Raw genomic sequence first — 25,580 nt, forward strand, 5'->3', positions numbered from 1 at the left:
TCGATGTTTTCATTGAATTTGCATGACCTGGTGTCTGCCACTGAATTTAGGTTACCTGGTAGGTAAGTAGCTGATATCCAAATATTTCTCTGGATACACCATTGCCAAATTGTATTAGCCAGATTGTCACATGATGTCGATTTGATTCCACCCATATGGTTAATATATGCCACCACGGTGGTATTGTCAATCTGTAGTCTAACATGCTGGTGATATATTCCAGAACAATATGACTTTAGGCCATAGAACGCACCCAACATTTCCAGGTAGTTTATGCCAAGTGTCTGTAGTAATGATGCCTCCTATGCATTCCATCTACCTCCACAGCTGGAGATGGAATTGGTAGCACCCCAACCAAGTGCACTGGCATCAGTTTTTAGCACCACTGAGGGGTTGCTGATAATGATAGGGCTGGAACAATGCTGAATGTTATCCCTCCACCATTTTTATTCCATAATTGCTTTGATTGGTAGCTTCATTGGTCTGTCGAAATGACCAGCATTAATTTTGAGTGCTTGTATTTTTACCCTTTGTAAATTTTGATAATATAAAGGTCCAAATTGTGTGGCTGGAAAAGCAGCCACTATTTTGTCAATCACCCTTGCTACCAATCTGATAGATGGTTCACTGATGTCAATGAGGTTGTTGCAGGCCTCAGTTAAGACTGTAGCCTTGTCCTTTGGTAAAGTTACCGACATGTGAACTGAGTCAATAGTGAACCCCAAATAATCCATTATGGTGGAAGGCGTTAGTTTAGATTTAACTGGATGGATGATAAACCCCAGTTTCTCAAACAATTGTTTGGTGGCTGATACAGCTAATTTGGCTAATTCCAAAGTTTTGCCCACAATTAATATGTCATCTAGATAGGTCATGATCATATGTTTTTGTTTCCGAAGAAACGCTAGGGCTGGTTTCAAAATTTTTGTAAACAGCCTGGGGGCTGATGTTAATCCATTTGGTAGAGCTCTATACTGCCAACGCTGCCCCATCCAGTTCAATTTTAAATAACGTCTGTGATCAGTCCGTATAGGCACTGAATAGTAAGCATCTTTTAGGTCGATGCTAGCCATGAAGTAGCCTGTGGAAATCAATTGTTTGGCAGTAATAAAGGTTTCCATTTTGAAATGAATATACTGCACAAACGTATTCAATTTGGTCAAATCTATGATGATGCGACAACCACCATCTTTTTTGTTTTTGGTAAAGATATTAGACACAAATTCCAGATAATCGTGTTGGGTTTTTTCAATAACCCCCTTAGCGTGGAGTCTCACCAGTTCAGCATGTGCTTCCAATTTTACTTTTCATGAAAGTACGAACGTTCCCTTAGCTATTTTTGTGCACAAATTCAATGGTATATCCCTGGATACTGTTTAGGATATAAGTGTCTGTTGTTAATGCACTCCATGCCTCCCAAAAGAAGTGTAATCTCCCACCGATACGTGTATTATCCACACTTCCTATAATTTGTAAGGGACCAGACCCACCTACCTCCATGGTTACCAGTGGAAAGTTTACTTCTTCCTGTGTAGTCTTCGAGGAGGTTGAGGCGCCGGTGTCTGGGTTTGGGTTTGGGGTTTGCGCATTTTCCACGAAGGCCGGTCTGGGCCATGGCCTAAAAAAGACCGCTGTCCTGTATGTCCGGCCTTTGAGCTTTCACCGGCTTCTGATTGTCTTGCTCTGCTGGTGGGTGCGTAAGGGTGCTGTCTTTGAGTGTAGGAGGTCCTTCCTGTTGTCGCCTTTATGAGCTCCAGGGTTTTTGCCTCCTCATCGAGCTCCTTAACCTGTTTGGACAGGTTGCCCCCAAATAATAATATTGGTGGCTTTGTGTCTCCAGGTTTGCACAGGCCTGCGAACTTTGGATTTAAGGCAGGTCGGATGGCATTCTTTCTGATACTATTGATCTCATACTGCGTATTGCAGAAGAGTGCCAGTGCATCCTGTTGTTCTTGCGACATTTCTTTCTCCTTCCTGCACCCCCTGCACACTTGTTGTTTGTTCAGCAAACCCCTCTTCAGGGTCAGCCCGGAATTGACCCCCAGTACTCCCCTCTGTCGAGGGAGATGCACTGTGCAGCCCTACGTAAGGTGCTGCTGTGGGTGTTTTGTATAACCCATGGTGACTAGACTCCATCTCCCGGAGTCTGTCACGTTGGAGCATCTGCTCCATAAGCCGCTCCATTTGGCCCCAGTAACGCTGGTCCCCGCGGCATTTCTTGCAGTCCGACTTGTCAGAGTCAACGGCTCTGTTCCGTATAGCCTTCCCGCCCGGCCGTGGTGTTGATCTGGCCGGCGCGGGTGCCAAGTCGGGCACAGCTGATCCCACTAACGGTGATCTGGTGCCGTCAGCCGCTGCTAGCTGCCCGCAACTCCGCGGTTCTTTCCAGCCAGTGCAGCCCTTGTGGACTCTTGTCCATAGTTTCCCCTGTGAAAAACAGCACGGGAAACAAAAAACGACCGCAGAGTAATTCACTTACCTGTCGGTCTCGGTTTCAAAATTACCGCTGCGGGGGAACGCTCCACCCCGTCTGTCGTTTCGCAATGCGTGAAGCGATATGACACGCATGCGTCCTGGCGGGTTTTTCACGTAGTCACTCATGTGACTCCGAAATAAAATTAAAACTGGTACATAGGCAAATAACTGTATACAAATGGGAGAGTCTAAAGATAGCTAGCGACGGGACTCTGAGTTCAGCAGTGTAATGGTGTTATTGAAAAAGCTGTTCCTCAGCCTGCTTGTGCGAGACCTGAGGCTCCTGTACCGCCTCCCTGATGGGAAGAGGGCAAACAGTCCATCGTTAGGGTGAGAGGGGTCCTTGATGATTTTCCAGGCCCGTCTCAGACACCGTGTTCGGTGGAGGGCATCCATGGCAGGGAGCGGGGAACCGATGATGTGCTGAGCGGTTTTCACCACCCGTTGCAGTAACTTCCTGTCCGCTGCGGTGCAACTGCTGTACCATACCGTGAAGCAGGTGGTCAGGATGCTTTCGATGGTACAGCGGTAGAAGTTGGTCAGGATCTGGGGGGGGACAGGTGGTCTTTCTTGAGCCACCTCAGAAAGTAAAGGTGCTGCTGCGCCTTTTTGATCAATTTGGTGGTATTGAGGGACCAGGACAGATCCTCTGAGATGTGAACCCCGAGGAATTTGTAGTTGGAAACACGCTCCACCTCAGTCCTGTTTATGTGGATGGGGGTGTGTCTGCCACCTCTGGTCTTCCATAGTCAAGAATGATTTCCTCCGTCTTCTAGGAGTTGAGGATGAGGTTATTGTTGGCACACCAGGCTGCCAGGTTCTGGACCTCCTCCCTATAGGTTGATTCATTGTTGTCGCTGAGCAGTCCTACCACCGTGGTGTCATCGGCAAATTTTATGATGGCGTTGGAGCCATACTTAGGGACGCAGTCATGGGTGAAGAGGGAGTAGAGGAGAGGGCTGAGCACACAGCCCTGTGGCACGCCGGTGTTCAGTGTTAGAGTGGAGGAGGTGAGGTTGTTGATCCTAACAGACTGTGGTCTGTTGGTGAGGAAATCCAGTGTCCAATTGCAGAGGGAGGTGGTGATGCCAAGTCCGCTGAGTTTGGTGATCAAGCTGGCGGGGATGACAGTGTTAAAGGCAGAGCTGAAGTCGATGAACAACAACCTGATGTAGGAGTTGTTGTTGTCCAGGTGGGTCAGGGCAGAGTGTAGGGCCGCAGATATGGCGTCCTCTGTAGACCTGTTGGTCCGGTAGGCAAACTGATGGGGGTCCAGTGTGGGGGGGAGGCTGGCTTTGAGGTGAGCCAAGATCAGCCGCTCAAAGCACTTTGCGATGACAGGGGTGAGTGCCACTGGGCGGAAGTCGTTGAGACTCCCTGAAGCTGACTGTTTGGGCACTGGCACAATGGTTGAGGTCTTGAGGCAAGTAGGGACGACACCCTGGGCCAGTGACAGATTGAAAATGTCGGTGAAGACCAGGGATAGTTGTCCAGCACATGCCCTGAGCACACGCCCGGGGATGCCATCGGGGCCGGCGGCTTTGTGTTCATTCACCTTGCTCAGTGCGCCTTGTACAGCAGAGGTGGAAAGCCTGAGGGGTTGTTCATTCGGGGGTGGGGCAGCTTTGATGGCTGGTGTTTTGTTGTCCCGGTCAAAACAAGCATAGAAGTAGTTTAGCTCGTCAGGAAGGGAGGCGTTGTGTGGGGGGGGGGGGGGGGTGTTAACTTTATTGTAGTCGGTAATGGACTTGATGCCTTGCCACATGCGTCTGGGGTCGGAGTTGTTTTGAAAATGCTCCTCGATCTGCCGTTTGTGTTTGAGTTTAGCGCTCCTGATTCCCTTTGTCAGGTTGACCCTGGATGAGCTGTATCCCTCAGCGTCGCCAGATCTAAAAGCGGCATCGCGAGCCTTCAGCAAGAGTCTGACCTCTCTGCTCATCCACGGCTTCTGATTAGGGAAGGTCTTTATTTGTTTATGGGCAGTGACGGTGATCTGATGTGATTTCATTGCTTAATTAACATTTTGTTTAAGAAGGAACTGCAGATGCTGGAAAATCGAAGGTAGACAAAAATGCTGGAGAAACTCAGCGGGTGAGGCAGCATCTATGGAGCGAAGGAAATAGGCAACGTTTCGGGCCGAAACCCTTCTTCGGACTGACATTTTGCCTGTTGAAGATCTTAAATGCAGAGCCTATCAGCTGAATACACAATTATACGAGCAACAATCATGAACAAAGTATGCAACATGATTGTCTCGACCTCTTTCTTCTCTTGGCTCTTTTTTACCATAACCCTTCTTTCCTCCTTTCCTCATGCTTCACCTACTTGAGAAAATAAATAGAAGTAAGAATAAAGCAATCACCTGCTACACCATTTAATCAGACTATTGGTGATCCTTTGCCTTAATTTCATGGTTTTACACTGACCCCATATCCGTTGATTACCTTTATACTCAAAAATCTAGTATCGATTTTGAAGACACATAACTGTGCCCTCTTGAGTAAACAAAATTCACAATTGGCTGGATGAGGAAATTTCTTCTCATCCCTGCTCTCAGTGTCTATCCCCTTATTTTGAGATGGACACAAAATGCTGGAGTAACAGCGAGTCTGGCAGCATCTCTGGAGAAAAAGGATTGGTGACGATTCGGGTGGAAACCCTTCTTCAGACTGATTGTAGTGGGGGGGGCGGGAGGAATTTATTTTGAGACCCTTATATTGAGACCTTTCCCCCTAATTCCAGGTAACCGAACCAGAGGAAACATCATCCCTGCATCTGTTCTGACAAGTCATAAAAGTTAGTATGTTTCAGTAAGGCCACTTCTTAATCTTGGAACCTGTCTTCTTCTTCTTCTCTATTCATCTGATAAACCACCATCTCAGGAATAAAGCTGAACCTTTGTTGTGCTCCCTCTATTGCAAGAATGTTATTTTGTAGATAGGGAAAGCAGACTTGGATATAAAATGTGACACCCGTTGGAACAAAATAAGGGGAGATTGTGTAAATTCAGAGTATAAGAGATGATCTTATTGAGCTATAGTCTTGGGATAGGATGACTAAGATGAGGAGGAATTTCTAAACTTCAAACCCCTGATAAATAGGATTATTTTGCATCTATGGAAAGGGTAGAACCAGGTCATGTTTTCACTTCAGTGAATTCTAAAATTAAAAAAAACTTTAATCTTAATCAGAACATATAATTGTGGCACCCTAACCCTGGAACAAATTAATGAGGACAATTAGGTCACAGAATAAATATATTGAAACTTATTTATGATGACGTGACAATCTCCAGAATGCCACACCATATGTCTGAAGCCTCCAGATGAAGGAAATGGGTTGATTCTTGTCTGTCCAGAAATCTACCATGTAAGGAGAAAAGCAAGGAAATGTAGTTTAATCCAAAGTAAACAAGGCCTGGCAATTGCTAGAGTTGGATATCTTTCCATCTGTTCAACAATAATGTGCTCAGAATTCCCGGCCCACAGTTCTGCTCAAAGAAACGCTTCAAAAAAATAACATGCAGTGATAAAGAATAATTATATTTTCATTACTGCAAGTAAATACATTATTTAAAAGTCAGAGTTAGAGCAACTGCTTGCAATTGTGAAGATTGCAACTCAAAACATAGATAATTAACCCAGCCAGCACTTATTTTGTCCCAGCCCAGCCGAGGAGAACATTGTGACAACCAGCTTCCCAAATCTTTTTGCCTTGCCATTTCTTCCTCCCCCCATTACACTTACATTATTGAACCTCATGCATTGCTCCTCTTAAAGGTGTTTTACACCTCCAGCTGTTTTATACGACTTTACTTCTGAGAATTTCTAGAATTTCTGAACTACATCCTGTTTAGTCGATTTAAAACATATGGGAACCATGTGTGACTGGCTGCTTTTCAAAACCTCAATATTCTTTATCCTTTTGGAAAAACATCTATCAAGAAAATGTGTTTTAACAAAGAAAAGAACGGTTTGTGCACTTGAATGTACAAAACAGGGGACATAGTGTGAAATAAAAACAATGTTTAATGTTAAATCTTGAAAATAAATTCAGATGGTAATTTACACAGCATCTAGAACTCTTTGATATGATGGCCAAATAGCCAATCACATAGCAATGTTGGTTCTAATTCACAATCTCAGGGTGTTGAGGCTTCATTCCAGCAACATCCACAAATTACAATGATATTAAAAGGTTAAGATATATTTGAATCAGAGAAAAAGTTGATAATAACGAAAGATAATCCGATATTGCAAGCTGGAAATGCTCAGAATTGTGCTCTCTGACCAAATAAAAGACCTGGTATTTGGAGATTTAAAATCTAATACATTCAGAAATATGACACTTCATGGGTTTGATTGCAGGGCCATTGTGTACACTGTTGAGTTTAAAATACACCTACCCTTGTTGTCTGAACAGTTTTGGTTTAAAGCCATCTTGAAACTTAAAGTGGTGGGAGGCGTTGGGGAATGAAATGATCTGAGGATAAGCTATTTTGGACTCTGATGAGGAGAAATCTTTAATCAAGCGGTTGTTCAACTTTGCAACTCATTACCCTTCCAGCCTTAGATACTCAATTATTACATTCAAGATTGAAACCTTGAGGGAAATTGGCAGAAATAAGGAATAGTTAGCAAAGTAGATGAGCTACAGGTTTAATCATAATTTTGTAGAGTGCCAGAACAGAAGAAAGGGTCCTTATGTTTATTTCCAATGTACAAGCCTTGCATTTGGTTGAACTGTACAGTTAACAGCTGTGGTTCAGAAGACAGAGCTTATGCCAATGACTTAAATGTTTATGGTTCCAGTCTCACATCAGAGATTTGAACACAGCAATCTAGGTTGACTCTCTTGTGCTATTTTGGTGCACACCTACTGCTAGATCATGCTCTGCCAATCAGGCACTCACAACTTGCCATGGCCTTTTAGGTTTTAATATTTCTTTCTCTCCTCCATTTTGAAATTCTACTACCCATAGTGATAGAATTTTAGTGGGGGTAGTATAAAGTTGGAAGACCCATCTTTCTGTTAAGACCCAAACCTGAGATCCCATCAGCTCTCTTCAAAAGATTGCACAGCATTAAATTCAACAAGCTCATAGATTTATCCCCAGCTTTCTGGGCAACGTTTAATGTGGACAAGCTTTTCCCTTTGAGAATAGGGAAGATTCAAACAAGAGGACATGACTTCAGAATTAAGGGACAGAAGTTTAGGGGTAATATGAGGGGGAACTTCTTTACGCAGAGAGTGGTGGCGGTGTGGAATGAGCTCCCAGTGGAAGTGGTGGAGGCAGGTTCATTGGTATCATTTAAAAATAAATTGGATAGGCATATGGATGAGAAGGGAATGGAGGGTTATGGTACGAGTGCAGGCAGGTGGGACTAAGGGGAACAAAATTTGTTCGGCATGGACTTGTAGGGCCGAGATGGCCTGTTTCCGTGCTGTAATTGTTATATGGTTAATGTTACTAAAAATAAATATTTTGATTATTATCTCACTGCTGTTTGAGGGTGTTTGCTGCAAAGGCACCATATGAAAGCATATTGTCCTTGATGTTTTCATAGCTATGTGATGATAACTAATGAGCACCAGCATTGACAGCCATATTGTAATGGTACGGGTTCAGGGCTCACTGCCATTTTTTTCTCCATCATGTGTAGACCAATGGTCCTAGTGACCATTTTTAAAAAATAGTTTTATTACCTTTATTTTAAATAACAAAGGAAGTACAAACTGAACATGCATCCAGGATGCACAACAGACCATGCTGCAACTTCCTCCAGTTGTGGAATGCTTCTAGCATGCTGCATGCCAACTACATCCTCAGCAGAGACTCCCAGCACGGTTGCTAAATAGGCTCATGACGAAGAAAAGTAGGAATTGTGAAGAAGATATAAGGAAGATATATAATGGTGCGGCGCGGTGGTGCAGCGGTGGAGTTGTTGCCTGACAGCGCTTGCAGCACCGGAGACCTGTGTTCAATCCCGACTACCAGTTTGTACTTTCTGCCTGAGGCCGTGTGGGCTTTCACCGAGATCTTCGGTTTCCTCCCGCACTCTAAAGACTTACAGGAATGTAGAGAAATTGGCTTGGTATAAGTGTTAATTGTCCCTAGTGTGTGTAAATGTGTGGGGATCGCTGGTCGGTGAGGACTCGGTGGGCCTAAGGGCCTGTCTCCGTGCTGTATCTCTAAAGTAAAGTAAACTAAACTAAAGTTACAATAAGGCAAATTGGGTATAATGTGGGAAAATATGAAATTGGTCATTTTAATAGGAACAAAATAATAAAGTAAGATAGATAGGGCATTAGTGAGATCATGTGGAAAACGGTGTACAGTGTTGATCTCCTTATTTAAAGAAGGATATAAATTAATTGATAGCACTCCACAGAGGTTTACTTGACTGATATCTGAATGTTGTCTTCAATGGACAGGATATAGAGTCTGGACGTATACTCAAACAGTGGAAGGTGACTTGGTTGAAACATGTAAAATCTAGGAATGCTGACAAGAATTGACGTAGAGATGGTGGGAGAATCTAATACTGGGGGTCACTTTAAAAATATTGGCTCACCCATTTATGATAGATGGGTGAACATTTTTTCTCTCCACGGGGGTTTTACGTTTATGGAACACTATTCTTCAAAGGGCAATGGAAACAGAGCCTTTAAATAGTTTAGACTCCAATTAGATATTGGTAAAATACAGGCAGCTTCTCTCAAGGGGCACAAACTAAGAAATGGTTTAGCATTGTTTTCATGAAAAACATCTGTACTTTCTTTGTATTCATTTCTAAATTAATGCAAATGAAGGAATTCCATATACAAATAGATCACGTGGCTTGTGTCCTTTGGTTTAAATATGATACTTTGGTAAGTGTATTTTCCATGTATAATGCAGGGATGAGTCAGAGACTCGGTACCTACAAGCTCTTTGAGTTCTGATCTTGGCTGTTTAACCCTGGCTCTCATGCTTGGCAATCACCATGCATAGTTTTGTGTCTGACTAAAAGTAGGACAGCTTTAACTTATTTTCCTTCGCTCCTAACTCATATTTCCCAGGCTGCAGCACCCGAGAATGCTCTGGGTAAACACCAGACTCTTCTATATTGGACTGCCATGGAGATTAACTCTGGTAATATGGTATGGCGGGAGAGGACTGGAGTACAGACCTACACTGTTTTTCTTGGATGTCACAATTCCAGCTGGAGACGATCAAACAATGTCAGCACTTTGGCTCTGAGTGCATTTAGCCTTCCATAGCAGCAATGGGTCACATTACTCAAACTAAAACTTCCAACAACTCCACAAGCCACCTAGTGAGACACTAATCAAAATTAGTTTATTCATTTTTTCCCCCCCAATTTCATCCATTTCCAGTCAATGAAATATGCTTCTAAAAAACTGAGGCCTTAACTGAATTTAGAGGGTGACTTATATCAAACTATGTAACTTCGAGCGTTACTTCTAACTTCAGTCCTGTTAATTTGTGTATGTAAGTGTGAGTGTTAATTTGCTGTAGTCATATCAGAAACAACCTGACCTTAAGGCCTTGCCTGTCCTGTCCTTATTTGCTCTTTGTTGGTTTCTTGATCCATGCACTGCTTAAAATGCCGTTAAACTTTTCTAGCTAATTCCATCGCAGCCATTGCATAAAACTGCTTCTATTTGTAAACATTTTCTTACTCTTTAAGTTAAAGACTGTCGCCTGAAGAAAAATTGCTTAAAATAGTTAACAGTTCACACATCATCATCCACCTAAAAATGTAACTGTTTCACTCACAACTGTCTAGCATTTTCTGTTTTCTCACCACAGAGCGTGAGATATTTCTGATCAGCGTGAGAGTTTTGCTTGAGGGCGTGATTCTCACGCTCAAAGCTTGAGAGTTGGCAGCCCTGACTTCATATACATGTATCTAGATTTATATATATGTATACTTGTTGGAGTGAAGGTGCTCCTTGACAGCATACAAAATGCAGGTGAAAGAACTCGGCTGATTAATATTGCTCACTAAAAATTACTTATCTCTCCTTCATCATCGTCTTCTTGCCTGCCTCTATTTAATTTCACCACCCTTAAACATTATCACTGTTTCAGTCTTCATGGATGCAGCCTGATATGCTGAACATTTCTAGCAATTTTTATTTTACAATGTGTCAAATTTGGCTCAATAGTAGTTATCCTGCCGCTGAGTTACAAGGTTCTGGATTCAAGTCTCAGTAACTTGAGCACATGATCTAAGGTGACACTTAAGTGTATGACTGAGAAAATGCTACATATGCAGTTGAGCTATCTTTCACATGAGTTATTAATCTTACTTATGTAGGCTTATAATTTTTAGTTTAGTTTAATTTAGAGAGACAGCGTGGAAATGGGGCCTTTCGGCCCACGCCGATCAGCGATCCCCGCACATTAACACTATCCTATACCAACTAGGGACCATTTTTACATTTACCAAGCCAATTAACCTACATACCTGTATGTCTTTGGAGTGTGGGAGGAAACCCAATGTTAATATTGGATCCCAGTATGTGAAGGGTGATGATATTTTTGAAAACAACTTATTTTTTATTTATTTCTAGCATCCACGGCAGTTGAAATCCCAAATATCATCAATGTTTTTATTCCGGACCATTCTTCACATTTTCTTCATCAACTTGGATATGTCCTGGCAACTCTACTGCTTCTGGCCATTTTGATAACCATCATTGCCCTAATTACCCGGCAACAGAGAAAGAGAGGTGATATAGTTACTTTAATATTTTATTGTTAATTATCATATCTTAAGTGCTTATTGTAGGTAGGTCTTTTGTACAATTCTCGTGCTGCAGAAATATGAAGAGAAAGTCTGTGTGTTCATGCATGCATGCACCAAGATGTTACAATCTTATAGGCCGTGCAGGGGGATGCATGCCTCCTCTATGATTATTTTGACTCTCAATTATATTTTCTATTTCTCAGGTCTTCAATATAATGTGAAGATGTCTCAACCGTAAGTATTAAGTCATCATTTGTCCATTTTACATTGCACCTTTTTTTGCAATGTTTTGTGATTAAATGTGTAGTTTTCAGGTCACTTGGGCAGATTACGAGTGAAATTGATATTAGCTCAAACCCGGTGGATAATGTTGTGTGATGTGCTGTGCAGATCTCAGGCATGGAGTTTGCTGTTTGTAAGGCCAGTGTATCTATGGCGAGAGAAAAATAAATGCTGAACTTACAATCACCACACTCCACATTAACATAACCCTCATCTTAATATCCCTACCTAAGTGTACAAAATAGTGATGCAAGTCAACAAAGAGACTATATAAAGCCAAAGAAGATATTGTAAGGTACAGTATTCACTCCTGTAACGTACATACTTTCAGACAGCAAACTAATGTTGTTCAGTTCTAAACTAAGACATACTGTATATCAATTGTAGGCAGTTGCTACATGTGGCAATTCTCAAAGGGATACGCTCCCAATATTACATGAGCCATATACAATCTTGCACTCTTGAACTATGTTGCAGTGATTGTCCTCTTTACTGTGTGGTGGGACGTTTTTGCAAGGCACAGGCGCTATATTTTGCCAATTTCTGGTTTTCCAGAGAAAAATGGTTATTTTGTCAGCAATGTGTTATATTAACAGGGATTGTGCCTCAGTGTGATGTGTGGTTGCAGATTTCAGATGCACCATAGAAAGCAAAATGTTGAATTGGTTTGGAAATAGCTTTGCCCAAGTCTGCAAGAAATTGCAGAGTTTGTAAATGTAGCTCAGACTTCCCTCCATTGACTCCATCTACACTTCATGTTGTGATTGCCTTGAAAAAGCAGCCTGCATAATCAATTGTCTCACCCTGGTTATTCATTTTACTCTCTGCTTCCGTCCAGCAGAAGGTGTAGAAGCTTGATAGCATGACTGAACGTTTGACTTAAATAAAATTAAGTATGGGATATCTGATTTGTTTGGATAGCATCCAAAAACAGAGCTTTTCACTGTATCTCGGTACAAGTCACAAAAATAAACCTAAACCAAAGAAATCCATCTAGTCCAACTTGGAAAACCTTAGCCTCTGAGATTGCAAGAAACAGCAGATACAGTAGACGAGGTTGGAGGAAGTGCAAGTGAACCTCTGCCTCACCTGGAAAGACTGTCGTGGTCCTTGGATGGAGGACTTGATTGACATATGATAGGACTGTCATATGTTGATAGAATGGAGCGGCTGGGCTTGTACAGTCTGGAATTTAGTGGGATGAGAGGGAATCTTATTGAAACAAATATGATTATTAAGGGTTTGGACATGCTAGAGGCAGGAAACATTCTCGACATTGGGGGAGTCCAAAACCAGGGGCCACAGTTTAAGAATAAGGGGTAAGCCATTTAGAACGATGAGGAGGAAAAACTTTTTGTTGAAGGTTGTTAATCTGTGGAATTCTCTGCCTCAGAAGGCAGTGGAGGCCAATTCTCTGGATGCTTTCAAGAGAGAGAGTTAGATAGAGCTCTTAAAGATAATGGAGTCAAGGGATATGGGGAGAAGGCAGCCAAATCTATCTCAGCACCAAGTCCCCCCACCACCCCCCTCTCTCCCATATCAACTCCTGCCTGTCAGCCATCAAATCTTGGATGCAACTCAACTTCCTTAAATTAAACAGTAACAAAACAGAATTTCTCCTCATTGGCTCCAAATCAACACTTACCAAAATTAACAACCCCACTCTCACTATTGACGGCACCACTGTCTCCCCATCTCCTCAGGCCCGCAACCTTGGCGTGATCTTTGACTCAACCCTCTCCCTTGAGCCTCACATCCGCCATGTTGTCAAAACATCATTTTTTCACCTCCGCAACATTGCCAAAATCAGACCCTCTCTCACACCCCCCGCTGCTGAAAGACTCATCCATGCCTTCATCTCCTCCCGACTGGACTACTGTAACTCTCTTCTCTTTGGCATCAATTCCAGCAACATCAACCGACTCCAACTGGTCCAGAATGCAGCCGCCCGACTCATTACCCACACCAAATCCTGGCACCACATCACCCCAGTCCTCAAAGAACTTCACTGGCTTCCCATTTCCCACCGGATCATCTACAAAATCCTGGTCCTCACCTACAAAGCCCTCAACCACTTGGCCCCCCCTTATCTCACTGACCTCCTCTCCCCCTACCAACCCTCACGGTCCCTCAGATCCATTTCAGCCGGTCTCCTCTCCATTCTGAAATCCAACCTCTGCACTTTTGGAGACAGAGCCTTCTCCAGGGCAGCTCCCAGGCTCTGGAACTCCCTCCCACAATTGATCCGAACTTCTGAGTCCCTCACCATCTTCCAGTCCCGCCTCAAGACCCATCTCTTCACCTCTGCATACCCTTAGTCCCATGTCCCCCTCCCCTTTGCATCTCTGTCTTACTGCTCTATTTTGTTTTCTTCCTGACTCACCATGTAAAGCGACTTTGAGTCCTTGAAAAGTGCTATACAAATAAAATGTATTATTATTATTATTATTATTATTATTGAATGGCGGTGCTGGCCCGAAGGGCCGAATGGCCTACTCCTGCACCTATTGTCTATCGTCTATTGTCTATTGTCTATTGTCTATTAATTAGGAAATTATCTGGAAACCAAATTCCCTTGTACAGGCAAATGTGGTAACAAATTATTTTTCTTATAATAATTTTTATGGATAATGTTTGTACAAGAATTATGAAGCAATTTCCAAAGCTTTTAATAAACACAAATAAGCACCTTAATCTGAATCTTCTAAATATTGCTATCTCAATCTGTGCTGTCCTTTAATCAGCAGGAGAACAGAAGTTAATCTCAGTGATTTTGTGATTGACACGACTGGCCTAAAACCAAACAAAAACGAAGAAATAAAATTTGGTACGTGTTGTCTCATTGGTAAGGTTTTTCTCATTGAATCGTGCACAATCAGTGTTTGTGCACAACTGGCAGATCAATGAAGCTCCACATGATGTCACAAGCCTCGTGGCTCACAGCAACTGTCCAGCTTCCTCAATTCCAGACATCCCTGTATTCCATCGGGAGCGGCAGAAAAATATATAATTGAAAAAGTCATCCTAACCCCAATCATGGTTGAAAATATTTCCACAATGACCATGATTTACGTTGACATAAATAATGTCAACATTATTTGACATTATTTCATGCCCAACTCATGGATCTTCCCTCTGATCAGGAAGGTACACAACTAATCAAGTCTTACATCATGTGGGTCTAGGAACAATTGCACTAATATTAAGAAACAAAACAGTCATGTCATATATATGTATGCTGGAGCTGAGTGTGATTTTGAATATTATAAATATCACATATTTTGTTACTGTGATTTTTCAAAAATATTTTTCTCCTATCCTATAGCCACAGAATTTTATACCAAACATTAGGTTCTTTGAAGATCATTAACACATCCAAAAAAAAGCCATCCATTCTTGTGTATACCAAAGTTAAGAGTACTCGCAGGAGGTTGTAGTTAACAGCAGAAGAAGTTTTTAAATGAAATGAAATACCATTATTGCTAGTAAAGTCCAGTAAAGCCGTTGTTCCTTTTCATATCCTTTAAATATAGCTTTTCGTTTAGAGATCCAGCATGGTAACGGGCCCTTTGGTTCTCTGAGTCCACGCCGACCATCGATCACCTGTGCACACTGGTTCTGTTATCTACTTTTTCACCCACTCCCTTAACATCAGGGACAATTAGCCTACAAACCTGCACATCTTTGGGATGGGGAAGGAATGGGAGCACCTGGAAAAAAACATGCAGTCACTGAGGGAATGAGCAAACTCTACACAGACAGCGCAGGATTTACTCGGGCCACTGATGCTGTGAGGCAGCAGATCTACCAACTGCGCCACTGTACCGCTAATTTAGTTTAACAAATAGGTTTAAACGTTTTGCTGCAGAAAGATGATAACTAATACCAGCTTATTTGTCCGTTCTCCCTGCGACCGTGTGGATTTTCTCCGCGTGCCGGATAGAACTACAATATAGGTGATCGCTGGTCAGCATGGACTCGGTGGGCAGAAAGGCCTGTTTCCCGGCTATATTTTTAGACTAAACTAGTTAATTTCCACTTCAAGCCTTCACTGGCATCTCAGTTCACAATGATTCACAGATATTGGTGTCCAAACGTCTGCCCATCTCAAAGCTGAGATCAGTTCATTCTTCTGACCATGGACTGCCTGTCTTTGTGTTTGAAAGACTCAGCCCCCCCAAAAGGTGGTGCCATATCAGATTAAATCCAGCATGTTGAGTACAGGCTATTGCAGAGGACTGGCAACAGCTGCTTCATGTGTTATCAGACATGCAAGATCCCAGACCACTCTCATCACCTCCTATTGGTTTTGATGGAGAATGCTGTCTCCTCCACTTTATTTGGCTGCACTGGTCTCTCCACTCTTGTTACCTGAGATTGCTCTAAGGTAACAAACTCACAAGGTGGTCACAATTCATGTTCAGATTCTTGGATCAAGAGCATTAGAAATAAATGAGGTAATGCTAAATGGGGTACCAGTGTATTTACCTGTTTAAAAGAGGGAAGTACTCATGGGCGAAAGTCTTGGAGAGTGGGTGTATGGTGGGAGGATGATTGGGAGGTTAAGGAAGGTTAAAGAGGTGAGTGCAAGACGGGCAGCTGGGGTAAATATTTGTGTTTGTTTCAAAGTGAGATTAACACAACTCTCATTTTTAGCAGACTACAAGAACAACATACTAAAGGAGAAGTTTGCATTGTCCAGAGAGAAGGTGGAGCTGCTCAGGGAGATTCCTCCAAAGAATTTAGATAGAGGTATGGCAGGACTTCAATCTCTCAAAGCTTCTGGTGTTTTCATTTGTTTTTTAAACTTTAAAGATATTCTGGTTATGAACCAGAAATTCAGCAATCCAAGTGCCATTCTGGAATAATGAGCCACAAACTCGCAATGGGTGAAGAGATACAGATATGGCGTTGTGATTTCCCCGTGTAACTACTTAATGTGGCTCTGGGTTCCCAGTTACCTCTCATAATGATTAGGATGTTTGATTTGATTTTTCCACACTGATTGGACAGGTGTCTATGTCAAAGATTACACCACAGTAATAGGACAGAAATCAATGGCTGCAATTTCTAAGGGGGTGGAATAGGGATCAATAATGCAAGTGGTAAGCTCAAAGTATGTGGGCTGGGCTCTGTTACAGTGGCTGCCACATGATGATGGGGTCAAATATAATGTTTATGCTCCCTCCACAGTGATGGACTGAGATTTTGTGCAAATGATTATTGAGTTGAGGGACCAACGTCTGTCTTTACCAACAATGTGAAACGGGGGGCTATTTAGCGATGAACATCAAAAAACTGGAGATGTTAGAAATGTGAAATTAAAAAAAATGGTGGAAATACTCAACAGATCAGACAGCATCTGTGCTCAAAAACAGTTACCATTTCAGTTCAACTCTGATTTGCTTTCCACAGATAGGAAAAAAAGTAAGACAAAACGTGCTTTTTTCTTATGAATAATTTAAATCATGTTATTGTGAAAATCTTCCTCATTAAAATGCTAAATTGACTCACTTTCAAATGAGCCATTCTCTTGTTGGTTGAAAATAGGGTTATCTCCAATTCCAGATAACATGTTATTATTTTATGGTGGAAAGTCAGACAAGGAGAGGGAGCAGCCTTGAATCTCTGCTGATTAAAATCTTCTTTGCTTATTGCCACAGATGAAGTGTGGGCTTTGGGGTTATGTGAAGGCTGTTCCAAAATGACTCCTGATAATTATCAAATATGACTGTCATCAAATATTATTTGTACTAATGTACTTATTTGTACATTAAATGTGATAATTAATACCTGTTGGCTTATTTTCCATAGATGTTGAGAAGAAATACTGGAAATAAATAAAATGATGCTGCTGGCTGGATCCAGAAGCTGAAAAGTGAAGGGCATATGAGGAAATCATTTGCCTGTATCAATATCCTTCAATTATACAGCGCTTAATTAAAGTATACATATCAATGGTACTAACACAAATTTCCCAAACCTGTGTAGCAGATTTTGCGGAACCACAACCTGAAACAGCCTTACCAGGAACCTTTCATTTATCTCATACTTCTGTCATTCCAGACCTAAAGTGGTTTTATTTAATGGGGAGACAAGCACTGGTAAACAACCAGCTTCAATATTATTGGTTAAAAGGGAAGCAATACATTTCTTGTAGCTGGTAGGAAAAAATCTAGGATGTTAGCAGAGGAAGGGTAGACATTTTGGAAGCAGAAACATAAGGTTTAGTGCTGCTCCTTTCAAAATTGTTGGTTCTGAATTTACTTGAAATGAAGGAGTGATCACCATAATCCAGGGGTTGCAAGGACAACACTTCAACTCAGCAGTTACTTTCTAGGTTTGATCACCTGAGGAACCAAACAACATGCTTTTAGCAGCAGAAAATGCTGGAAGTACTCAGCACTGATGCCACCTGACCAATTACATGTTTCTAGCAGTTTTTGTTTTATTTAGCAGTATTTGGCTTTTGTGTTACAATTAACATTAGTCTGGATATCCAGGCTTGCAGTCTCTCCATCCCTCCATGGCATATTCATCAGTCTGCCTTCACACCATTTTCCTTTACAACTTGTCTATGATCCCTCCTCAGTTCCTTGGTGCACTAATGTCTTTGTACATTATTACTTTGTCTATTGCTCCATTGCCAATGTTTCATTGCATCTATTCTCCATCTCGATATATATATCTCAATTCCTGCTTTGTTAATTGGCTTGTTGATCCCAATCCCTCATTATGCCTTTCTATACATCTTTCAGTCTGTTCTTTCACCTATCGCTACCCCATCTCCAATCCTTTAATGTAAATGTCCCTCCAACCTGTTCTTCAGTGTGTCTCTCTCCTTACATCATTGGTATTGTCTCCATAACCAGAATGTCCATATTAACTCTGACAATGTTTAGTTATCATCTTGGGCCTTAGTATGCCAATCTCACTCCATATTTGAGTGTTTCATTCTAACTGACTTACTTTCTTTCACAAATGAATTTTCTTTCAATTAGAATTGAAGTTGTAAGTCTCGGGAAGTGAAATGTTCCAATATGCCATGAATGATTTCTGGTGTAAGCTGCAAAATATAGTTACCTTCCCCATTGTAATCCAAACCTGCAATAATTTTAATAACTGACACAGATGCAGTCTTATTCATTATATACATTTATGCAAGATCAACAGTGTAATAATTATTCATATTTGTCTTATTTTATACAAAGCTGCCATTTCAAAAATCATATTTCTATACCTTTAACTCTCTCAGCTCACAATTACTGAGACAGCACAGATTTTATCTTACCATTCCATCTCTCATTCATTTTTCTTTCCATGTGATTCATAAATCTTGCTGGCCAAGAATCAGCACACTAGCCTGGGGAAACAGGGTTCACCCTGGGTTACATGTCATAGACCTGCGATCAGTGATGAGTTTGGAATCAGTAGTAGCCGTACATGCATATATACCGTGCAGCATCAGCTGTGTCTGAAATGATTGTGATATCAGATAGGATATAATACATTTTATTATTTCCTGAACAAGTATAAACGAGGCTGTTATAAAAATAAACGACCATTCAATCTTTTTTATTCAAAGAAGTCAAGCTGAAAATGGTGCAGAGAAGATTTACAATGTTGCCAGAACTCGAGGGCCTGAGCTATGGGGAGGGGGCGGGGATTTAATAGGAACCTGAGGAGTAACTTTTACACAAAAAGATGGTGGGTATATGGAATGAGCTGCTGGAGGAGATAGCTGAGGCAGATACTATCATAACGTTTGAGAGACATTTGGACAGGTACACGCATAGGATAGGATTAGGTCATGGGTCAAGCACAGGCAGGTGGGACTAGTGTGGATGTGGGCATGTTGGTCGGCATGGGCAAATTACACCAAAGGGGCTTGTTTCCACACTCTATGACGTATGATATTTTTAACAAGAAAAAATTAAGGCATTAAATTGTCTCTATATGTTAATGATATTTTTAAAACAAATATTTCTACAAGATCAGATAATATTGTTTCAAATACTTTCTTCGGATTTGTTTTTAATTGAGGTTAAGTTTGACCATTACAAAAGTCAGGTTGGAGAGAGACTCATATAGAAGCTGGCACAGAACTTGTGTTTTACAGATGTACGGAAATAAAGTGACGGGTGTGAGGGTTTTAGAGTTTGACAATTTTGGGAGGAATGAGTTAAGAGCAAGAAATCATATGATGGTTTTTGATTTCAATGCAGTGAGAATGAAGGGGAATAGTGAATATTCATTTATTCACCTTTACCTGTCTTTATCCATCTATCCAATAATATTTTGATATAGGATTTAACTGTTACCCCAGAAATATACACACAATTAGGAAATCGCTGTTGTTCACTAGAAAATGTAAGTGTATAGCTTTGGTAGTAGTGCCATTTCCTCCCACCCTTTTGCAGATGTTTTTCCATTCTTCCTCCCCCTCCGTTGCAGATTTTTTATAGTTCAATGCTTGCTTGTGATTGTGTTGTCCAATAAAACTGTGGCAAATTGGCATTGAAAGCTAACAATTGCCGAGACCTCGGTAACAGTGTCCTTCCTGTCTGCGCTCTGGAAGTTGCACTTTGGTCAACTTGCCAGGACAGACTGATTCCTTATTCTTGTTCTTCTCAGCTTCTGACTTGCAAGGACATCCAGCAGTTTCCAATCCTTTATTAAGAAATATCATACTGTGAACTCTTTTTATTTGAAATAATGCATCAAAGCTTCATTATCACAATCCTCCCAATATAATATTTTTCAAACTCTGAGCCACCAAGGATATGCTTATATGACCAACCTCTGAATTTAAATCTCCAGAAACTCAAAACCATACTGTTGAATAGATAATGCTGCAATTTAAATCTAAATAAGTTAAATAGAAGATATGTCCAGGATGAAATTAATTAAAAAGGGGGTACTGGTGCTTGGATCAGCATGGTGCAAGGTGTATTTGAAGTATGCAGAGCTTGTCACAAAGGAAAGACCTTAAGTTACACTAAGAGCTAAATTTTGTTATTCTCTCAGATCATGCAATGTGTGATGAGACAGGATCACTGTAGGGAGTAGATTAAGCCAATTGCTAAGGATGGAAATCAAGGGAAAATAGGAATTACATTTGGCGCAATACAAGGCAATGGGTAGAATAATGGTTGGGATTGATTCATTGCAGGGATTGAGGAAGGGCACATGAAATTGCAGATGAGTTTAATTGGAATTGGATTTTGATGGGCTAGACGTTTGCAGCAGAATAGGGCCAAATGGGCCAAGAATTGACATTCTAACAAATGCGGTGCAGAAGAGAGCTATCATTTTCTTAACTAACTTAAAATGTCACTGTAATTACATCAATTCACGAAAACAAAATGTAAAAAGACATTTTGAATATTTGGTTTATCATTTAAAAAAATCCAATGATAGGTTGCTCAAACCTGGTTTGGGGGGCAAATATTGTTTCTTGTAAGAATTTTGAGAACATTGTTGGAAATTTATGTGAAAGGCTCACACGCAGTTGGGCAAGGGCATGGAAAGGACATCACTGTATCAGGATCAAACATTGCCCCTTTTAATTTTAAATTGTAATAACTTAATTGGACCAGGACCTAATATTCAGAATTGTGCTCTGATGAAACAGTCTAATGTAAATGTAATAATAAGGGAGTCCTGAGCCGTGAGACTCCTGGCAGCTGATCCAAGGCAATTTCTACCAGCTTCCCAAGGTATGTGAATCTTTTATCAGACCTTAAGGACCAAGCTGGGTGCCTCAAGAAAACATTCAACTTACACCAATCCCAATCACCACCCCAACTAATATCCGAACCAAATGTAGATTTTCCAGATTTGTAGTGGTGGGGAGGGAGAGGAATGGGAATAGGTCAGATTTACTTACTTCATTGGAAGGTTTCAAATGTGAAAAAACTAGAACATGCTGATGGGTTTTTTCAGAAAACATATGAGGTAGATAAGATGGAATACATATGTTCTAGTTCTGCACATTCCTGTTTTCCTAGACTATAGGAGCTTACTCAATACGCTTCTTATCTGCTTAATCTGCTATTTTCTCACTTCATGCAGTTATTGTACCTTTTTGTTTATTACATCAGGAAGTTATTTGATATACATATTTGTGTGACTCATGAACTGCTGTCAGTGCTTTACCTGTTGTGTATTAAAACATCAGTGTTGGTTTGCAATCTGACTGGTGCAGCTATTGCAATTAGTATAACTTGGGCTATGGTGTATGAATATGAAAAGACACTCTGTATTGTATTCCAACATAATAGCCCAATAGAAATTATCAGGAGTTAGATTCAAGTGTGTAGATTGCCAATTTTTTTAAATGTTAGATTGGTGCCTTCTCACCTACCAATCGAATCATGCTAATATTATATTCTAAGCTCAAATGCAATATAGTGTATGCCTGTTTGATACTGTTCTAAAGAATGCTGTAAAATAAGCAAATGTTCATGAATCAAAATAAAGAGATCAATATGCCTTGCTTAATCTCCTTTCACAGTTCAAATGTTTCCATGATAGTAGAAGGATCAATATTTCTCTCAAAATCAAACATTTAAAAAAATTAAATAGGAACAGAAGAAGGCAATTCAAATACTGGATTTGTATTCCAACTAAAAGGAACATGATTAATCTGTTACACAACTCTGGTTGCACAATATACCTCAGAAATTTTAGTTGACAATAATGTTTTGAAAGTTAAAATGAACAGAGTTTGTGAGCCTTTTAGGAGAGAATGTTCCAGATTTCATTTCAATTTTGGAAGAGTACATTCTGAATTCACCCTCAAAGCAATCCAACTTCAATTATATATGATGTTATAAAGGAGGATAAAAAATACACCAATTGTAACATCCAATTGGGAATCATACCAACTCTGCCTGTCTTGAGTCTAAAATAGGTGCAATGTCACCTTGTATTCCACCACAATCTGTAACTTGGTTGTTCAGCATATCACTCCATTTCAGTCAAGCCAAGGAATCAATGAGTGCAGAAGGGCAGGACAAACCTAAAAATGAGGTACCAACCTGGCAAAGCTGCAATACAGGACTATTTGTATGTGCCACATAGCAAGCAACAGTTGCAAACATGAATCACTTAGCTACTGAAGCTGCAATTATCCACTGTTCACCATGACATGAAAACTCTCAGAAAACCAGGAGATGGCGACCTTTACACATTAATACATGGATGGGCTTCATTGTTTCAAGAGGCATTCTAGAGGCGACAAAGTTATAAGATAATGTTTGTGTTATATTAAAATTTTGGACTAAAAAATGGATTCAGTTATTTCACTTGATAGTAAATTATATCTATCATTTAAGACCTAAATAAATGCATTTTCCATTGCATCCAATTTGGGGTATAAAATTAATGTTACAATTTTAAGGAAAATTCATACATGTAGAGTTTGTACAAAAATGAAATTTAGATAACATTCTTGCGTTTTTTTGTAGCACAGAGCACAGACTTGTTCCTCCAACATGTTTTGTACAAACAAATGGCTTTGGAAGCTGATACGGCACAATATCAAGTGGGATAGATTTGCCTGGAAATGCGTAAACTACTTGTTGGTGCGGTATTGATTTAAAGAAGGGAGGTTGTGCAGGTGTGGGCTTGATCCAGAGGGCAAATTTGTCCAGCTGTGGGAGGAGCTGTCCCAGGTAGGCAGGGCTATCCTGGGCTGAAGGTAGACAAAAATGGTGGAGAAACTCAGCGGGTGAGGCAGCATCTATGGAGCAAAGGAAATAGGCCACGTTACGGGCCGAAACCCTTCTTCAGACTGATGTTCCTGGGCTGAACCAGGCGGTCAACAGATGGGAGGAGCCAAATTGGGTGGGTGGAGTTATCCAGGAGTGTGATCATCTGTGCAGGAGTGGGCAAGGTTATCTCCAGTTGTCTTGGGGTGAGCATGGTTTTCTGGGAAGGGTTTCTGGGAAGGGTCTGAAGAAGGGTTTCGACCCAAAACGTTGCCTATTTCCTTCGCTCCATAGATGCTGCCTCACCCGCTGAATTTCTCCAGTATTTTTGTCCACAGATGGTTTTATGGGAGTGGGAAGGGCCGTTTAGTAGTTGGTGGGTTGCCTTCGGGTGGGATTCGCTGTCGAGTGAAAAAACAGTCATGGTGCAGGAGGAGCAGTCTAAAGGATGAGGGTACTCTATCCAGGACTATGCAGGGCAGACCATGGTGGGTGTAGCCAACCAGGGTTGAGAGGCAAGACACAAAAAGCTGGAATAACTCAGCAGGTCAGGCAACATCTCTGGAGAAAAGGGATAGTCGATGTTTTGGGTCAAGACCCTTCTTCAAACTGAGATTCAGGGGAAAGGGAAACGAGAGATATCAGGCAAATGAATGGAAGATATGCAAAAAGCAACCATAATCAAGGAATGGTGGAGCCCACAATGGTCCATTGTTGGCTGTGGGATATACAGGCACGGAAACTCAACAGGACGAATGATACTAGTCCGAAGACTAGGGTGGGGGAGGGACGGAGAAAGGGGCTAACTGGGTTGGGTGGGGCTAATTGGGGCATACTGGTGGGGTAGGGCTGCCTTGGGTGGGACATTGCGGGTGGGCATTGCATTGCTGGGTTTTCTCGTGGCGGGTGGGAGGATTCTTGGGATGGGTGGAGCTGTCCAGGCCTGTGGGACTGACCAGTTGGGTGGGACTGACAGGGGTGGGCAGGGCATTGATGGGTTTGAGGGTGACTGGGGTGGGTGGGGGTTTCTAGGTGGGCTTATTATTTTGGGGTGGGTGGGGTTTTCTCAGACTGGGTGGAGCTGTCCAGGGTGGGAGGGGCTGATGGGATAGGTGGGCGGGGTTTCCTCTGGTGGGCGGGGTTTCCTCGAGGTGGGAGGGGCTGTCCAGGATGGGAATGGCTGTTCCCCGGGTGGGCGTGGCTGCCCCGGTGGGCGGGGTTTTCCGGGATGGGCGGGGTTTTCTCGGAGTGGGAGGGCCTGCCGAAGGTGGGTGGGGTTTTTCGGGGGGCGGGGTTTTCCTCGGGGCGGGCGGGGTTTTCCTCGAGGGGTTTTCTCGGGCGGGGGTTTTTCACGAGTGGGCGGGGTATTCCATGGGTGGGCGGAGTTTACTCGGGTGGGCGGGGTTTTCAGGGGGGGGGGGGTTCGAGGGGTCGAGGGGCTGCCACGGGTGGGCGAGGTTGGTCTCGGGGTGGGCGGGGCCGACCTTGAGTGGCGCGCAGGCGGCGGGAGGGAGGCTGTCCGTCCACCAGGCCGCGCTGTCGAGTTTGACAGCTCTCGCGTCTCCCACACATCCATGAACCGGGAGGGCTGAGGGAGAGCGGCCGGGACTGGATCCACCACCCGCCGCGTTTCCCATCCCTGATGGCGGAGACCAAGATCATTTACCACATGGACGAGGAAGAGACGCCGTACTTGGTGAAGGTGGCGGTGCCGCCGGACCGGGTCACTCTCGGTCACTTCAAGCAGGTCCTCAACAACAGGCCGAGCAGCAGCTTCAAATTCTTCTTCAAGTCCATGGACCTGGACTTCGGGTGAGTTCCGAGCCCGTGTTCCACAGCTTGGGGGGGGTGACCGGTCGGCCGCTTCCCCAGGCGCCCGGGCTGATTCAGGGCCCGTCGGGTCGCCTGTGTTGCCAGGGGGACGCGGGAGGCCGGCGCTGGCAGCTGGGATCCCTGCACTGTTCGCCGGGCTCCAGGCTCGGGTGGGGGGGCGGGGTGAGAAGGGGTGGTTGGGGGCGGGCTGGGTGGGGGTTTGGGGCGGAGTGGGTGGGAGGAGGGGGGGTTTGGGCGGAGCCGGGAGGAGGGGGATTACCTGTGGTTGAAGCGCAGCGGTGTGTGTTGAGGAGGGTTTGGGGGCTGGGCCGTACAGGTAGGGTTGAGGGGTAAAGGTGGGCCGGTGTGGGTGGAGAAATTTGGTGTGTTTGTTGAGGTGAGACTTGAGGCAAGGCCATGTGGGGTGGGGATTGAAGCGTCGAGTGGGTGGGTGTTGGTTTTTGAGGTGGGTCGGTGTAGATGGGGTAGGGTGGTAGGGATTATTGGGGCAGGGTGGCTGGTGAGATTTGGGGCAAGG

General features: G+C 42.7%; 2 protein-coding genes across 7 annotated transcripts in view; both read left to right on the top strand.

The window, feature by feature from the left end:
• Positions 1 to 22,019, top strand: part of LOC129711572 (matrix remodeling-associated protein 8-like) — a 42,520-nt gene extending 20,501 nt beyond the window's left edge. Inside the window, exons 6-10 of one of the 4 annotated variants that reach the window (XM_055659286.1) lie at positions 11,059 to 11,217; positions 11,438 to 11,468; positions 14,264 to 14,343; positions 16,176 to 16,268; positions 17,331 to 22,019. In XM_055659286.1, the coding sequence (XP_055515261.1) occupies positions 11,059 to 11,217; positions 11,438 to 11,468; positions 14,264 to 14,343; positions 16,176 to 16,268; positions 17,331 to 17,356 (389 nt within the window). In that variant the 3' untranslated portion in view covers positions 17,357 to 22,019. Of the gene's footprint in view, positions 1 to 11,058; positions 11,218 to 11,437; positions 11,469 to 14,260; positions 14,344 to 16,172; positions 16,269 to 17,330 lie in introns of all 4 variants that reach the window. The other 3 variants (XM_055659284.1, XM_055659283.1, XM_055659282.1) reach the window with 3 other exon arrangements.
• A 2,708-nt stretch (positions 22,020 to 24,727) lies between these two features.
• The window catches only part of LOC129711570 (segment polarity protein dishevelled homolog DVL-1-like), an 88,404-nt gene continuing 87,551 nt past the window's right edge, over positions 24,728 to 25,580 (top strand). Inside the window, exon 1 of one of the 3 annotated variants that reach the window (XM_055659277.1) lies at positions 24,728 to 25,042. In XM_055659277.1, the coding sequence (XP_055515252.1) occupies positions 24,873 to 25,042 (170 nt within the window). In that variant the 5' untranslated portion in view covers positions 24,728 to 24,872. The remainder of the gene's footprint in view (positions 25,043 to 25,580) is intronic. The other 2 variants (XM_055659278.1, XM_055659279.1) reach the window with 2 other exon arrangements.

The sequence above is a fragment of the Leucoraja erinacea genome, chromosome 30 (assembly GCF_028641065.1).
Source record: "Leucoraja erinacea ecotype New England chromosome 30, Leri_hhj_1, whole genome shotgun sequence".
In the NCBI taxonomy this organism is placed as follows: domain Eukaryota; kingdom Metazoa; phylum Chordata; class Chondrichthyes; order Rajiformes; family Rajidae; genus Leucoraja; species Leucoraja erinaceus.